Genomic DNA, 16,097 nt, shown 5'->3' with positions numbered 1-16,097 from the left:
GCCAAGGGGCTCCCTGGGCACCTGTTGCCGACTCCCTGCGTGGAGACCAGGTCACCTTCCTTCTCCCCAACCAGCGGACAGGGGACCGGGTCAAAGGCCTGGCAGGTCGCCAGCCGCCACCCTCCTTGGACGGTGGGCCAGGGCTGAGCACCTACCACTGAGCGCTCGCAGAGCCCGGAGAGCCCCCGGGATGTCAACCCCGCAGGAGAGCCCGGCGTCACCCGAGGGGGAGCAGCAGAGCTTCCGCTGAACCAACCGACGGCTGCACTGTTGGGGTGGGCTGCTGTCGCTGGGGTGGTGCTGCACCCAGGGCTAGACGGGCAGAGTTCGTCCTCAGCGCCGACCGGACGGGAGCTCCACAGAGCGTGGGGTGAGGCGGCCGAGGCTCAGCACGGCCTCGGTGCCACGCGGGGCAGAGGGGGGCCCCTCGCTGCAGGCCCCGTACTCCGACAGGGATCGGGCGCCCCGCCTCACTCCCCGCTCTTGGCAAGTCGCTCTGGTACCAAAAGCCATCTCCCCCGTCTCTACCCCGTGGACGTGCCAGGGCACCTCACCCAAGAGGCCTCCCAGGGCGCGCTCCTGTCCCTGGTACTCCCTCCGCTGGAAGCGCGGGGTCTCATGAGGGTGGGGTCCCGTCGGGCCTCCACCACACCGACTCTGACCTGACTCAGAGCCCAGGCGCCTCACACCTCATGGGGGTAGGTGGGGACAGAGGCCCCGGGAGAACGGTGGGCACGTGTCCTTCAGGCTAGAGCAGGAGAAGCAACGTCCAGGGGTGGGAGGATGCGGGCCAGCCGGGGGTGGGGGGGTGTCCACCTGGAGGACTCCGGAAAGAAGGGGCCTGTGCCGATCTGCCGGACACGTGGTACGTGGCCCTGTGGATGCTCACTTGCACGGCTCTCCGGACGGCCAGGGCCACGCTGCTGGTGTCTTCAGCACCGGTCTCAAAATACCGGGCTCCAGCCCCGCACAGGGACGGGAACGCCGCCGGCTCTCACCTCAGGATTGGGACCCAGGGCCGGGGGCCCCCCGTAAGAACCTTAGAACCCTCCCCATAGCAGGGCTCCTCCTTGCCTAGGCGTGAGGGAGACAGAGTGCCTGGAAGGCAGGGGATCCGCAGGCAGGCGGCTGACACCAGCCCAGCTGGGCCCACGGCTGGGACCCCCCTACGCAGGCACGAGGGAAGGCGGAGGGTGGAGGGGCACAGCAGCTGCCGGCCCCCCGTGCTGTCGGGACCAGCGCACAGCTGCGGGAGCCGCAGGGGCGCCAGGCCCCTGTCCCAGGGCTGTAGGACACTCCTGGGCTACTGTCCCTCCTTCCAGAAGACGGGGCGACGCACCCTGAAGGCCAAGCTTCCCTGAGCCCCACTGGGAGCCCAGAGTCCCCGGAATGCCCCCTCCACATAATTCTTCCGTTGGCTGGGCAAGTAGGCGACAGTTCGGCCAGCCTTCCTCAGAGCACCTGACCTAATCAGACAGTCACAGAGCCGTGAAGTGAAAACCAGATCCGGGTGCTGGAAGATATGCCTGGGGAACTCGGGGGTCTGACGGCGGAGAGGGCCCAGGATGCCCACTCTTGCCTGGCCTTCGAGCTGCCGTCACTGGGGCGAAGGGGTCAGGTGCTGAGGAGCTGATTCATCAGAGAGGACTTGCCCACCCGGTGGGGGCCCAGGTCAGAGGGGCCCAGGAGTTCAGCCACTTCCAGCTGCACCCGGGCCCACGCCCCGCCCTGTCCAGCCCCCTGCCGGCCCCCCCCCCCGCCCCCCGTCCCAGACCGTCCTCCTGCCAGCTCACCCAGCACTTCCCACCGGAGGATCTTGAGCGGAGGGTGCCCAGCAGAGGGGCTCCGCGGGACTCTGCCGCCCAAAGGTAGGGTGGGTGGGCCAAGAGTCGGGGCGCAGCTGGAGGGCGGGGTGGAGTCGCAAGCCAGCCAAGCCGCAACCCCCCCCCCCCACCGCGGGCTCTGCCCCCAGGCCCGGGCGGAACCCCGGGGAGGAGGGGTGGGTGGGGCTAGGCTGGGTCAGCTGAGTGACAGTCACGCGACTGCGACCAGCTCGGCTCCGAGCGGCTTCCTGGAGGAGAGGGGGGACGAGCGGGAGTCTCCGAGTGTGGCAGGCCAGTGGCGTGGGGCCCGGGAGGGGGTGAGGGAGGAGGGTTTGTCCTGGAGGCTCCCCAGGGCGGCGGGGTCAGTCCCGGGGCTGGTCTGGGTCTGGAGGGCAGACCGGCACAGGGGTGGGTCCCGAGGCCTGGGGGCCTGGGGGACCCAGCCCTGGGGTCCACTCGAGCCTGGGGTGAGCTGGGGCACCAAGGGGCCCACTGAGGAGGCTGGGACCCGGAAAGATGGGGAGGTCTGAGGGGGAGCTGTGCCTCCAAGTCCAAGTTTCCCCAGGACATGGAGAAGGAGAGAGAGACCCTGCAGGCCTGGAAGGAGCGTGTGGGGCACGAGCTGGACGTCGTGGTGGCTTTCTGGTTGGAGCACTCCCACGACCAGGAGCACGGGTGCGCCTCGCCCTGCTCGGGCCCTGGGCGCGGTCCCTGCCCCTCCTGAGTCCCCACCTCACTCAGCTGACTCAGGCCTGCTGGGCTCCTCGCCCCGCTCGGCTAACCCTGCGCGTGTCCCACAGGGGCTTCTTCACGTGCCTTGGCCGTGACGGGCAGGTGTATGACGACCTCAAGTACGTCTGGCTGCAGGGGAGGCAGGTACGGCAGGGGCACCCGAGACTCGCCGTCATCCCGGCCCTGAGGACTGGGCCGCTCCCCACTTAAGCCATGTTTCCTCCACTCCCCCACAGGTGTGGATGTATTGTCGCCTGTACCGCAAGCTTGAGCGCTTCCGCCGCCCTGAGCTTCTGAATGCAGCTAAAGCAGGTGCCCCCTCCGTGTCCCCATCTCCCCAGAGGCCGCTCCAAGTCACTCTGTAGCACACGTGCTCCTAGGTGCCTAGTTCCTAGAGGGGTCTAGAAGCAGCAAAGGGCCCGGTGTGCTCGCAGGTAGGGAGGAAGGGGGAGGCGGTGGCATCCTCACCCAAGTTCTAGCAGGCCACCTTCCCGACCAGCAGGTGGCGAATTTTTGCTGCGTTATGCCCGAGTGGCACCTCCTGCAAAGAAGTGTGCCTTTGTGCTGACGAGGGACGGCCGCCCGGTCAAGGTGCAGCGGACCATCTTCAGCGAGTGTTTCTACACCATGGCCATGAATGAGCTGTGGAGGGTGACAGGGGACGCGCAGTACCAGGTGCATGGGAGGAAGGCTGCCCTGCGTGTCTCCGTGCCCTCGCCTGCCCTGGGCATGGCTGCCGGAGCATTCCCATTCAGCGTGCGAACCCCTCCCCGGGCCCTGTGTGCAGGGCTGGGTCTGTCGTCACCGTCAGTCCTTCCTCTGGGCCCCCACAGCCCGGGGCTGCTGGTAACACCCCCCCCCTTGTTGCGCTGTACTGTCACTGTGCGTCTACAGGTGAAGGAAAGTGCAGGGTTTATTGCAAGCCTCCAAGCAAGGAGAACGGGCAGGTCTTGCTCAAAAGACCCGAACTCCCCGATGGCTTCCGGGGAAGGGCTTTCAAAGGCGAGGTGAGGGAGGGGGTGGCGGGATAGCCGATCAGCTCACGGACGTTCTTCTGACTGGTGGGTGGTGAGGTAACCAGGTGGTATTTCGGGAGGGAGTCAACATCGTCAACCTTCTGGTTCCAGTGGTCTGGGGTCTACACGCCGGTGGTCAGCATGCCCTTACCTTCTTCCACCTGGTGGGGGTCTTAGTATCTGCAAAACAACTCAGGGATATGACTCAGGATATGATCTATAGCCCTTGAGGAGCAACTAAAGGTCCATGACTTTCTTTTACGGCTAAACTATTATTATTTTGTGTTGCTTATCTGTTTTCCTTTGCTTCTGCATTTTCTCACTTCTATGATTATATTTGCTCTTTGGAACTTGGGGAAGGCCTAGGAGGCTAAAGCTTTTCTACAGACAAGAGGCAAGGGATACAGGGGGTCTACCCCCCAGAAGGCTCTGCAGGGTCCTGCTCAGTTTCACAGGGATCAATCCGTGCCCTGCCCTGGCCGGGAGAGGGCCGCTCCCTCCTCCCTGGGCCCCCTCTTGCTTTCAAACCTGACCTCACTGTCTGGGAATGGTCTACGCCCCCAGCCCGGGGCCAGGCCCAGAGCAGGCCTTGGTGAAGGTGTCCTGTGAGTGGCTGGGGGGACATGGTTCTCCCACCCCAGGGCTGGGGACCCAGCAGGTCAGGACCTGGGGGACCAGACTGGATGGGATGCAGCCTCAGCCTGGGCCTCCCCTCACGCCTCCCCAGAGCGAAGCGGTGGAGATGATGGATCAGATCGTGCACTGGGTGCGGGAGGACCCCTCTGGGCTGGGCCGGCCCCAGCTGCCCGGGGCCCCGGCCTCGGAGTCCATGGCGGTGCCCATGATGCTGCTCAGCCTGGTGGAGCAGCTCGGGGAGGCCGACGAGGAGCTGGCGGGCAGCTACGCGGAGCTGGGGGACTGGTGCGCTCGGAGGATCCTGCGGCACCTGCAGGTGGGGGCGGGGCAGGAGGCGGGCGGCGGCTGCCAGACAGGGCCTGGGGAGCTGGGGGGCAGGGCGACGCCCTACTCCCCACCCCCGCGGCGCCTCCTCCCCCGGAGCTGGGCCCCGATGGCTCCCTTTACAGACGGGGAGATGGGGCGAGGTGCGGCCCAGAACCCTCGGGAAGGGAAGGAGGGCCCCGGGGGAGCCGGGGTGGGTGCCAGAGCCCCAGGCACGTCAGGCAGCAGGAAGCCTGGCCGGACGCAACTTCGTCCCAGGCCTCTGGACAGCCCAGTCCTCCTGGTCTCAGCCTCCGTTCAGTGTCTTACCCTCCCCACATCAGGGGCCCAGGCCCAAAGCAAGGCTTAGGACAGGCCCAGACCCTTGGGAGTGAATCGGCTCCTCCTCCAAAGCCCCTCTGAGCGAGGCCACCCAAGCCTGCAGATCGGGAGGGAGGGAGGGTGGGAGGGGGCGTCTTTCTTGTTGGATGATGGGGCGGGGGTCAGGGGGTGCTGAAGGCCAAGCTACCTTCTACTCCTCCCTCGGCAGAGGGGCGGGCAGGCTGTGCTGGAGAATGTGTCAGAGGATGGCAAGGAGCTTTCCGGCTGCTTGGGGAGACACCAGAACCCAGGTGAGGGGGGCGCCCAGCCTTGGTTCTGGACTTCAGATGCGGGGAGTGCCCTCCTCCCTCCACCCTCAGCGCACAGAGGACCAGGCAGAGGAGGAGGGACGGGCCTCCCACGCTGGAGTGTCAGCAGCAGGAGAGTGACTCTGGGGCAGACCGGCAGGGCTAGGGGACTCAAAGCAGGCCCCACAGTGAGGAAGAGAGGAAGGGAGTCAGCGGTCGGCACAGCGCTTGGGCCCCCCGCCTGGGGGAGGACAGGCTGCCTGCCTTACCCCGAGCCCTCACCAGGCCACGCGCTGGAAGCTGGCTGGTTCCTGCTCCGTCACACCATCCGGAGAGGTGACCCCAAACTTCGAGCCCACGTTATCGACAAGTTCCTACTGTTGCCTTTCCGCTCTGGATGGGATCCTGACCATGGAGGTCTCTTCTACTTCCAGGACGCTGATGGCCTATGCCCCACCCAGGTGGGAATGTACCCAGGGCTACATGGTACTAGCCTGTTGAAGGCTTTCTGCCCAGGGAGGTGCGTGCTGTCATCACCCATTTCAGAGAGGGGGACCCGGGGCTCGGGGGAGTGAACCTGCCCAGTGTGACCCCAGTGGGAAGCTCGACTCCCGTGCCGGTGGTCCTCAACCTCACACGCACAGGGAGGCCGTGAGGGAGCGCAGACCATGCCCACGCGGAGACACATGGCCCTTCATCTTGGAAAGGCTCTCTGAGTGACCCTAAGGCATCAGCCGTGGGAGCAGATTTGCTCCCTTAGGTCTGTGGTCTGACTGTGCCTTGATCCCGCTGAGCTCTGCAGAGGGTGGCTGAGTCTGCCACCAGCAGGAGCTGAGTGTCCGAGGGGCTTTAGACAGACTGACGACACAGCCAGGGCTTCGATTCCAGGGCTCAAGGGGCACCCGCCCCAGCCCTGCCCTTTGGGAGGGGCTACTTGGGCTGCACCTGCCTCAGGAAGCTAGTCGTGATCTGACGGGCGGTTAAGGCCCCCAGAGACGTCCGTCCCGCGTTTGAGCTCCAAGAGCTTGGGCCAGATGGAGTCTGAGACAGGGCCCGAAAGATGGGGGTGACTCTCCTGCTGAGAGGGGTGGTGGAGTGGGGTCCAGGGCTCTCAGATGCCTGCCTCCGCTCTGCTCTCAGCTGGAGTGGGCCATGAAGCTCTGGTGGCCGCACAGCGAAGCCATGATCGCCTTCCTCATGGGCTACAGTGAGAGCGGGGACTCCGCCTTGCTGAAGGTCTTCTACCAGGTGGCCGAGTACACTTTCCGCCAGGTAAGTGCTGCTTCCTGGTCTCAGCGGCGGTGTGGAGGAGACCGCAGGCAGGGCACACCCCCTCCTTCCCGCCCTCGCCGGACGTGGTCCCTCAGTAGGTCTGAGAGTTCCTGGAAGTCCCGGCCCTGGTGCCCTCTGTTCAGTCAAGAGAGTGGCCCCTGCCCCACTGGAGCTCACATTTTGGTGCTGGTGGGACTGACCATAAACAAGTAAACCAGCAAACATAGATGGTGATGAGAGCTCTGGGAAATAAAGCAAGGTCAGGGGACTGGGGGGCTAGTGGGAAGGAGAAAAGCTGGGGCTTCAGGAGGGGAGGCCACAGGGCACCAGGCAAAGGCAGGGAGACCGGGCTGTGGCTGCCATCCTGGCTAGCGAGTGGGGGCCTGGCCCGGGGTGGGAGCTGCAGCGGCTCAGGGGTCAGAGTGTGGTCGAGCGGGAGACGTGTGGGCTGTGGCCACGAGGGTTTGGGTGTCATAAGGATACAGATGATACTGGAAGCCGTGAGGCAAGGTAAGCTTGGAGTACAGAAGGAAAGGAGAGAGGGAATAGGCAGGCCCAGCAAAGGAGACAAGAATCAGCTGTGAGGTAGGAAGGAAACCAGGCCCCCCGCCCCCCAGAGGCCCGAGTGCTGTGAGCAGAGTAATGCGCTGTGCCAGCTGCTGCCCAGGGGCACCTCGGGTGCTGAGCCTGACGGCGAATGAAGGAAGATTCCCGATGTGCTTCTAAAGCCACGACTCACTCCATTAGTAAACCCCAGTACGGGAGGGATTACACCAGGGGGGTCTTATTCTGAGGTCTGTGGGCTTTGAAACCTGAGAGAAAATTCCATCTTTATTTGCACTAACCTCTAACTGAAATCCAGCATTCACGTCCATCATGAATGAAAGCAGTGAACCACAGTATTAGCAGTGTCCGACTTTGTCACCAGTAGAAATTCCAAATGTGTTCGTATTATGTTGTGGCTCTTTAGAGAGGCATCTCCAAGTACTGCACACGCTCGTCACTGCTTCCAAACACGGGAGCCACAAGACCAGAGGCGATATATGTTAATATTGAATGCATTCATAGAGAACATGTGTTCGAGGTGATCGGTCTTAACTGCATAAAGCGAAATTTAAGGAATAAATTTTCAAGGAAGACAGATTGCATTGAACAATCACAAAAGTTATAAACAACAGGTAATTCACTACACTAATCGTCATAACAATACAGAAAGCAAAAATTCAGACATCCATGTCCAAAGGCTGGACAGGAAAACAGTCAAATCCTTTGTTATCTTCCCGTGTCGTATCCAGTAGTCGAATAATAAGTAAGGACATGAGTAACGTCACTGGAAAGATAGAATGAACAGATACAGAACTAGTTTTACGGGCTTCCCTGGTGGCGCAGTGGTTGAGAATCTGCCTGCCAATGCAGGGGACACGGGTTCGAGCCCTGGTCTGGGAAGATCCCACATGCCGCGGAGCAACTAGGCCCGTGAGCCACAACTACTGAGCCTGCGCGTCTGGAGCTTGTGCTCCGCAACAAGAGAGGCCGCGATAGTGAGAGGCCCGCGCACCGCGATGAAGAGTGGCCCCCACTCGCCGCAACTAGAGAAAGCCCTCGCACAGAAACAAAGACCCAACACAGCCATAAATAAATAAATAAATAAAATAAATAAACCCGAAGTTAAAAAAAAAAAAAACCTGTCATCTTTAAAAAAAAAAAAAAAAAAAGAACTAGTTTTACCCCCTATGAAGAAGAATACACCTACTCATAGGTCCCCATTTAAAAAGACATTTTTGATAGTGGACTTCAATGTCACTGATTTCTTCTATGGTCCTTCTGAGAAGGGGCTCCACTCAGGTCTCTATCTGGAGAGGAAGGGCCTAGGCCAGGGCTCTGAGGTCTATCCTGGAGCATCTGGAAGGAACTGGGCAGGAGAGAAGCGAGGAATTTGGAGAGGGTCAACAGAGCTGCTGGGCAGGGGCAGGCTTCAGGTGGCTCCGAGGGAGGGGGAGATGTGTTTGGGACCTGTGGTGAGCCAGGCAGAAGTCAGACCTCTGTGCGGGATATCTACAATGGGTATCTACAATCTCCTCCACTGGAAGACAGTCCTCTGAAGCAGGGAACAGGAACTCCAAAGGAACTACTTGTTACAAAGTTACATGGCAGGTCAGCACTTCCTCAGGATTCTGCTTCCTTTTTCATTGTTACTTTTTAAAATTATATGTGGTTATTTATTTACTTTTCGCTGCGCTGGGTCTTAGTGGCTGCGCGCGGGCTTCTCGCTGCGGTCGGCGGCTTCTCTTGCGGAGCACGGGCTCTAGGCGCGCGGGCTTCAGTATTTGTGGCGCACGGGCTCTAGAGCGCAAGCTCAGTAGTCCCAAGCAGGGTTTTTGTTTTTGTTTTTTTTTTTAAATTCCATCTTGCAAGGTTTCATCTCACAGCCTGCGGCCCCTTCCCCAAGTGGGGTAACTAGCTGCAGACTCACAACTCCACCCCCCCTGAAGAAAAAGGAAAAGGAAAAGCCCCTTGCTTTCATATTTGTCCAGGAGGCGGGACCTCATTTAAGAGCACTGATTCTGGAGCCGGGGGTCAGCCCGGGCTCTGACCCCGAGGTAGCGGTTTAGTGGGACCGGTGAACGCCCCTTTCCCAGGCCTGTGGCATCTGGGCGGTTCCTGCAGGCGCTGCCTGTCACTGCCTCATTGTTATTGCAGTTTCGCGATCCCGAGTACGGGGAATGGTTTGGCTACCTGAACCGAGAGGGGAAGGTCGCCCTCACCATCAAGGGGGGTCCTTTCAAAGGTGAGTGGGGGAAAGGGCGGGGCCCAGGGGCTCGGGGCACTCGGCTGCCCACGGCCCTCCCAACCCGCCGTCCCGCCTCTCCCCGCAGGCTGCTTCCACGTGCCGCGGTGCCTCGCCATGTGCGAGGAGATGCTGAGCGACCTGCTGAGCCGCCTCGCCCCGGCCGCGGCCCTCAGCGCCCGGTCTCCGCCCGCCGACCCCGCCCGCCGAGGCGCAGAATAAAGCCAAGCCTGTTCCACTGCCCGTGTGTGTGAGCGTCTGTGGGCTGTCGGGTGGGGGACCGACCGCCGCCTTTGGCTGGAGGGCACCTGCTCGCCCAGCCAGTGACCCGCCCCGCGCGCTGGACCCTCCCACCCTGCCAACAGGCCCGCCCCGCGCCGGGGCCCGCCCGGCCATTGGCCCGGCCCGCCCCGCGGAGAGGCCCTACCCCGCCCTTGGCCCTCCCTGCGCATGGCCCAGCGGCCGGGAGGGCGGGCCCGGCGGGCGGGCTCGGCGGCGCGCACTTCCGGCCGGTGGCCGGGCCCGGCGCGCGCCGCCTCTTCCGCCGCCGTCCCCGCGATCTGGGACCCAGATCTAGCTCTAGCTCCAGCTCCAGCCCCAGCTCCAGCCCCAGCCCCAGCCCCAGCCCCAGCCCTGGCCTGGCAGCCCCGGCATCGCTTCGGAGCGCGGCGGCAGCTGACTGCGCGTTCACGACCCGCTGGGAGCCGCGAGCCCCGCCGCCGTTATGAACATCCGCAATGCGAGGGTGAGGGGCCGGGGCCGGAGGCTGTCCGCGCCGCGTGGGAGCGGGGCCCGGTGGCCGCGTGCGCATACTCCCGAGGGGCCCGGCCGAGCACCGGGCCAGCCGCCCTGCGCGGAAAAGTGAAGGCCACCGTCCCCGTGGGGCTGGATCTACCCGAAGAGGAGGCCGGGGGAGCCAGGGGCGCAGGGCCGGGGCTGCGAACCCCTTCTTTCCGGATGTCGGGGTTCCGTTGGATGGTGTCGGGGAGCTTCCTGGCGCTCAACGTTCATTCCTGGAACAGTCAGTTTTTGCACAGCGGCTGTGGGCCAGGCCTGTGCAGAGACAGATAGTCCCAGCGCCCGCCCAGCCCTGTGGGGGGGCGGGTGTCGTTGAGTAGACAGAGCAGGGTTCTAACACGACCGAGGCCTACTTAGTCACCGCAGCCCCCTGCCTGACTGCATTCCACTGCCCTCCTCCCCTGCAGCCAGAGGACCTGATGAACATGCAGCACTGCAACCTCCTGTGCCTGCCCGAGAACTACCAGATGAAATATTATTTCTACCATGGCCTTTCCTGGCCCCAGGTGGGCAGCTGTTGAATTTGGGGATGAGGGAAACCAGGCCAAGGAAATTCCACCCTGGGTCGGCTTGGGACAAGCCGGTGAGGTCGCGCGAGGTCGTGAAGAGTCCGGGGCGGGGGGGCGCATGGGTCGATGAGGCCCTGAGTGTTTCCGGCTGGGGTGGCGGGAGATGGATAGGAGGTGCCTTGAAGAGGGGCGAAGGACAGGGCCAAGGTAGGGGCAGTGTTCCCACCTGTGTCTGTCCACTTCTTCTGGGTTAAGGACAGGGCGCACGGTGTGATGTGGGAAAACCAAGCCACTTGGCCTGGAGGTCAGGAGCTGTCACTGAACTCGCTGCCGGATCAGCTTCTGTCTCTCACGCACACAGCGACAGGCAGGCGCTGGGGCCAGGTGTCCGATAAGGGCGCCTCCAGCTCTGACAGGAACTTGTTTTCCGCCTTCTCTTTCCTCCCTGTCACCCAGCTCTCTTACATCGCTGAGGATGAGAATGGAAAGATTGTGGGGTATGTCCTGGCCAAAATGTGAGTCACCAAGGACGGAGGGACAAGCCTGGCGCCTGACCTGGGGGCGGGGGGAGGAGGGACACCGACACTGCACGCCTCTGATGGATGCTGCCTGGGTTGGGTCGGGTTTTTTTGTTTTCTGTTAATAGACTATTCCTTTAGTTCAGTTTCCTCTCATTAACATGTCGTGGCACATCTGTTACAATGGGTGAACCCATACTACTAGTTATTACAAAAGTCCATAGTTTACATTGTTTCACTCTTTGAGTTCTACCTTCCACGGACAAAGGTATAGCAACAGTGTCCAATACTGTAGTATCAAACAGAGTAGTTTCACTGCCCTCCCTCCCTCCTCTCTCCCCGGGAACCACTGATCTCTTTACTGTCTCCATAGTTTCGCCTTCTCCAGAAGGTCATATGATTAGAATCATACAGTGTGTAGCCATTTCAGACCACCTTTCACTTACTCATATGCATTGAAGTCTCCCCCTTGTCTTTTCATGGCTTGAGAGCTCCTTTCTTTTTAGCACTGAACAGTATTCCATTGACACTGCAAGTGTCTTTTGGCTGCTGCCTGGGGTTTGGAGAGTCCTGGCTCTCCCCCGTCCCGGGACTGGACGCACTTTGGGGTTCACGCCTAGCCCCTCTCCTCTCTTCTTGCTCTAGGGAAGAGGACCCGGACGACGTGCCCCATGGACACATCACCTCGCTGGTGCGTAGGGCCCACCCAGGCTCTGGTGGGGGCGGGGGCGGAAGTTAGTTGGAGCCGCCCTGAGGTCCCACCTTTCTCCCACCAGGCTGTGAAGCGTTCCCACCGGCGCCTCGGCCTGGCTCAGAAGCTGATGGACCAGGCCTCCCGAGCCATGATCGAGAACTTCAACGCCAAATACGTCTCCCTGCATGTCAGGAAGAGGTGGAAGCCAGGGCCGAGGGAAGGGGTGGGGGGGTGGGGGGTGGGGGATACTGTCTGGTTTTTTTTTTTTTGAATTTTATTTTATCTATTTTTATACAGCAGGTTCTTATCACTTATCTATTTTATACATATTCGTGTATATATGTCGATCCCAGTCTCCCAATTCATCCCACCACCACCAGCGGGGATACTGCCTCGATGTGGGTCCTGGGCTGCCTTGGCTTTTGGAGAAGATCGGGAAGTGGGATTAGTGGGGAGGGGGACCGGGAGGAGGGGCAGGACCTGGACGGGACGTGCTGTCCCTGCCTGGCCTAGTCTGTACCGCTCAGCAGTGCCTTATTCCCCTGCAGTAACCGGGCCGCCCTGCACCTCTATTCCAACACCCTCAACTTTCAGTAAGTAGATCTAGATTTTTCTAATGGAGTGGGATGGTCCCCAGGTCTGGCTTATCCAGGTGGCTGAGATGGGCTGAACTACCTTCTAGGCAGGGGCGTGGGGATGGCTAGGGTTAGCTGAGATGGGGAGCGGGCCGTGGACAGCACTCCTGGGGGCAAGAGCACCTACCTGCCTGCCGCAGTCTGCTTGAGGCACGTCGTGCTTCCGGAGGACGCTCGGTGTTTCTTGCTTGATGCTGGTGGCGGCTATGCTGGAAGGGCAGCGCGGTGAGGATGTTCGGAAGCAGAGACAAGGGCCCAGGACAGGAACAGAAGCCGAGGAGCAGAACTGAGAGTGACCAGGCACCCAGAAGCATCTAAGCGGGACCAGAAGCAAGCATAAACCTGAGCACGTCCGCGCAGGAAGGGCCAGTGGCAAGAGCAGCGGAGGGATCTAGAGCCCTGGGTGTCCTAGTGGATGAGGGTGGGTCCACTCAGGGATGTGGCAGTCTCTGTGTGCCCAGCACAGGACAGAGAGAGCCTAGCAGGGAACTGCTCTGCCCAGTACGTTGTGGTGAAAGCTGCTGGAAAGCGAGGCTGAGGTGGGCTGTCCATGGAGGGCCCACTGAGACAGCGCCAGCTTCAGCTTGGTGGGGGATGAGGAGGGACTTGTTGGGAAGGGAAGTGGCCTCCGGGCTGGGCATCTGAGGCAGGATCTTTGGCCTGGATGCAAATGCCTCTGGTGGTTGACAGTTCTAGGGTCTTAAGGCTGGCAGGGCCTTTCTGGGCCATCCAGACCGGCTCCCTTTTCAGTGGCAGGGTGCCCAGGTCTGCACACACACCTCCCAGCGCAGGCTTGGCCCCTGAGCTGCTCGGGCTAGGGGCCACGCTGCCTGGTAAAGACCACCAAGAACAGAGGCCGCAGCACCCCTCCCCGGTTCCAATTGTTAGGCATACGAGCCAGCCATGCATGCCCAGGAAGTGACAGGGAGCAGGGCGGGGAGGGGAGGGGAGGGGAGGGGACTGCCCAATTCAGGGCTTCAGTTCACAGGAAACCCACAGACACAGATCCTTGGTGGCCAGGTTAGGGACGAGGGGCAGTGGCAGGACGCCAGGGATGGGGGGGAATAAAGGAGCTGGGTGCTACTTACTGTTGGAGAAAGCAGAGGGAAGACCATGTTGGAAATCTCCCAAAGGGTCCTTGGGGGGGCAATGACACCCTGCCCCCCTAGCAGATGGCTGAGGAGAATTGCCCCCGATTTGGGTTGCCATCCTTCTCTCCACCTGCTGCCCCCAGGATCAGCGAAGTGGAGCCCAAATACTATGCAGATGGGGAAGATGCGTATGCGATGAAGCGGGATCTCACCCAGATGGCCGACGAGGTAAGAGTCCCGCGGGGCCAGGGCCGCAGTCCCCAGGCAAGGCGAGCAGGGGCGGCCTGGGACAGTTGGAGGCTGCGTCGCCGCGAGTCCTGGCCCTTTTCACTTCAGCTTCTGTAGCTGGCAGGCGGGGAGCCGGACCTTGGTAGGGCTTTAACGAAGGCCATCGGCCCAAGATTCCATTCTCCGAGGAAGAAGCCCGTCCTGCCCAGAGGCTGCTGTGAGAGGAGAGGGAGGAGGCCCCTGGACATGCTGAGACGCGGGGCCTGGGGACGGCTGCGGCTGGCTCCAAGGCTCAGGGGCCAGACAGAACCGGGCTGAAGAGAAAGTCAGGGTTCTGCCCAAGGCTCCTCGGTGGCCAGGGCCGTTCAGAGGGCTCCACAGCAGCCTCATGAGGGAGCCGCGAGCACCTCCACTTTATTTTATTTTATTTTTTTAATTTTTGCCTGTGTTGGGTCTTCGTTTCTGTGCGAGGGCTTTCTCTAGTTGTGGCGAGTGGGGGCCACTCTTCATCGCGGTGCGCGGGCCTCTCACTATCGCGGCCTCTCTTGTTGCGGAGCACAGGCTCCAGACGCGCAGGCTCAGTAGTTGTGGCTCACGGGCCTAGTTGCTCCGCGGCATGTGGGATCTTCCCAGACCAGGGCTCGAACCCGTGTCCCCTGCATTGGCAGGCAGATTCTCAACCACTGCGCCACCAGGGAAGCCCCAGCACCTCCACTTTACAGGAGAGGAAACAGGCCCAGAGGGGACAGTGCCAGGGCTCCCCCCCGGGAGTCGGACTCAGTCCTGTTTCCTGCCCTGGCTCCGCTGCCTCTCATCCTGCCCCCCGCCGCCAGCAAGGGACAAGGCACGGGCGGCGGGAGAGGGCCTTCGTGGTCTAGAGACTTAGGTGCTGTCTCCTTACTCCCGTTTCTCCCCGGGCTCCTGGGGGCAGCTGAGGCGGCACCTGGAGCTGAAGGAGAAGGCCAGGCACGTGGTGCTGGGCTCCATCGAGAACAAGGTGGAGGGCAAGGGCAACTCGCTTCCGAGCTCGGGAGAGGCCTGTCGGGAGGAAAAGGGCCTGGCTGCGGAGGATAGCGGTGGAGACAGCAAAGACCTCAGTGAGGTCAGCGAGACCACAGAGAGCACCGATGTCAAGGACAGCTCAGAGGCCTCTGACTCAGCCTCCTAGAGCCTGCACATGCTCCTCTCCTTGCCCTGGCCTGCCCATCCCATCCTCACCCCGAGAGGTTTCACAATAAACTTCACCCAGTGGCCTTGGGGAGTTTACCTGTGCGAGCGTGCACATTTTTGGGGGTGTGTGTATGCCCCTCTCTGGCTCTTCTGCATCCCTGTGGATGTGGACCTCACATCCTTTTGGCACAGTGCTTCCTGCCGAGCCCAAGTATAAGGGAAGAGCTTTGTCAGGGCTTTGGAGATGTCTGATAGCTTGGAGCCATCTTCGGGTCCCGGGGGAAGGAAACCCTGGAGTTCTGGGAGCCTCCGAGCCCTGCTCTGCTGCTGCCTTGCCAGGCTCCAGACGCCTGAGGCCAGCTGCTCGCCGAGCTTCTCTACCAATGTCCTGTCTCAGTAATGGCCCAACCAGCTGCCCAGTTGCTCGAGCCCTGGCAACTGTCCTTGATTCCTCCCTCCCCTGCAAACCAAAAGGTCAGCGAGTCCTGTCTGTTCGATCACCGTGATACCCCTTGAATCTACTTCCTAACCCAAGCCTTCATTTGGAAATAATCAGTGGGCTTGCTTTCTAGCATGGTTTTACATTTACAGAAGTGAGCAGATAGTACAGAGTTCCCGTGGACCCGCCCCCGTCCCCCGCCGTTTCCCCTATTAATATTTTGTATCAAGTGTTACATTTGTTTGAGACAAGATTGATACATTGTTAACTACAGTCCACAGTTACATTTCCCTCTGCGTTGTACGCTCCGTGAGTTTTGACAAATGCGTAATGTCATTTCATGCAGCCTGTAAGCCCTGTTTTTCATAGCTTCAACTCTAACCCTAAAATTGGATCCTGTGCCTTTCATCCCTGCCATTCCCTCTGGCTGCAGCGCCATTGTTTGCTGCTCCTCATCCCTGGGCGGGCCGCCTGGGCCGCCCACCTCCCAGCGGAGCTCAGCACTCCTTAGCTGTCACTGTACCTTGTGCGCCTGCTGCCGCAGACGGCACACTGCTCCTCTGCTACGCAGAATAATTTGCTACGGAGCTCGATTCGCTCTCTGGCTGGCGCCTGCCACGTGACCAACTGGCAGCCCGGTACGCTCGTGAGCGGGCCGGGAACAGGAAGATGCGCCTGCGCGCGCCCGCTAACGCGCGGGCTGGCGGGGGGAGGGAGGCTGTGTTCTGATTGGCTCAAATCGCGGGCTTGCTGTCGGAGGCGGAGCCTCGCACCGCCCTCCGCACCTGGCTTCAGTCCCTTTCGGTTCGCAAGCCG

General features: G+C 61.4%; 2 protein-coding genes across 7 annotated transcripts; both read left to right on the top strand.

Annotated features, from left to right (window-relative positions):
* The first annotated feature begins 2,224 nt into the window (after window positions 1–2,224).
* On the top strand, window positions 2,225–9,442 carry RENBP (renin binding protein). The gene is given in 11 exon segments (XM_061178817.1): window positions 2,225–2,384; window positions 2,386–2,498; window positions 2,624–2,699; window positions 2,792–2,867; window positions 3,058–3,230; window positions 4,299–4,523; window positions 5,061–5,142; window positions 5,425–5,600; window positions 6,280–6,411; window positions 9,112–9,199; window positions 9,288–9,442. Coding segments are annotated over 11 exon segments (1,320 nt in total). The 5' UTR covers window positions 2,225–2,339; the 3' UTR covers window positions 9,422–9,442.
* A 254-nt stretch (window positions 9,443–9,696) lies between these two features.
* Window positions 9,697–14,938, top strand: NAA10 (N-alpha-acetyltransferase 10, NatA catalytic subunit). 6 transcript variants are annotated; one of them, XM_061177750.1, is made up of 8 exons: window positions 9,697–9,944; window positions 10,405–10,503; window positions 10,963–11,003; window positions 11,670–11,715; window positions 11,801–11,916; window positions 12,264–12,311; window positions 13,588–13,672; window positions 14,604–14,938. In XM_061177750.1, the coding sequence occupies exons 1-8, from the start codon at window positions 9,924–9,926 to the stop codon at window positions 14,838–14,840; spliced, it is 693 nt and encodes a 230-aa protein (XP_061033733.1). In that variant the 5' UTR covers window positions 9,697–9,923; the 3' UTR covers window positions 14,841–14,938. The 6 variants fall into 6 exon arrangements, with proteins under 6 accessions (XP_061033733.1, XP_061033734.1, XP_061033731.1 ...); XM_061177751.1 differs by having other exon boundaries at window positions 9,698–9,944; window positions 12,267–12,311; XM_061177748.1 differs by having other exon boundaries at window positions 9,698–9,944; window positions 10,963–11,021.
* Window positions 14,939–16,097: the final 1,159 nt, after the last annotated feature.

This window comes from Eubalaena glacialis, chromosome X (assembly GCF_028564815.1).
Source record: "Eubalaena glacialis isolate mEubGla1 chromosome X, mEubGla1.1.hap2.+ XY, whole genome shotgun sequence".
NCBI lineage: Eukaryota > Metazoa > Chordata > Mammalia > Artiodactyla > Balaenidae > Eubalaena > Eubalaena glacialis.
The sequence above is the reverse complement of the archived record's forward strand: the minus strand, read 5'-3'. Positions and strand labels throughout refer to the sequence as shown.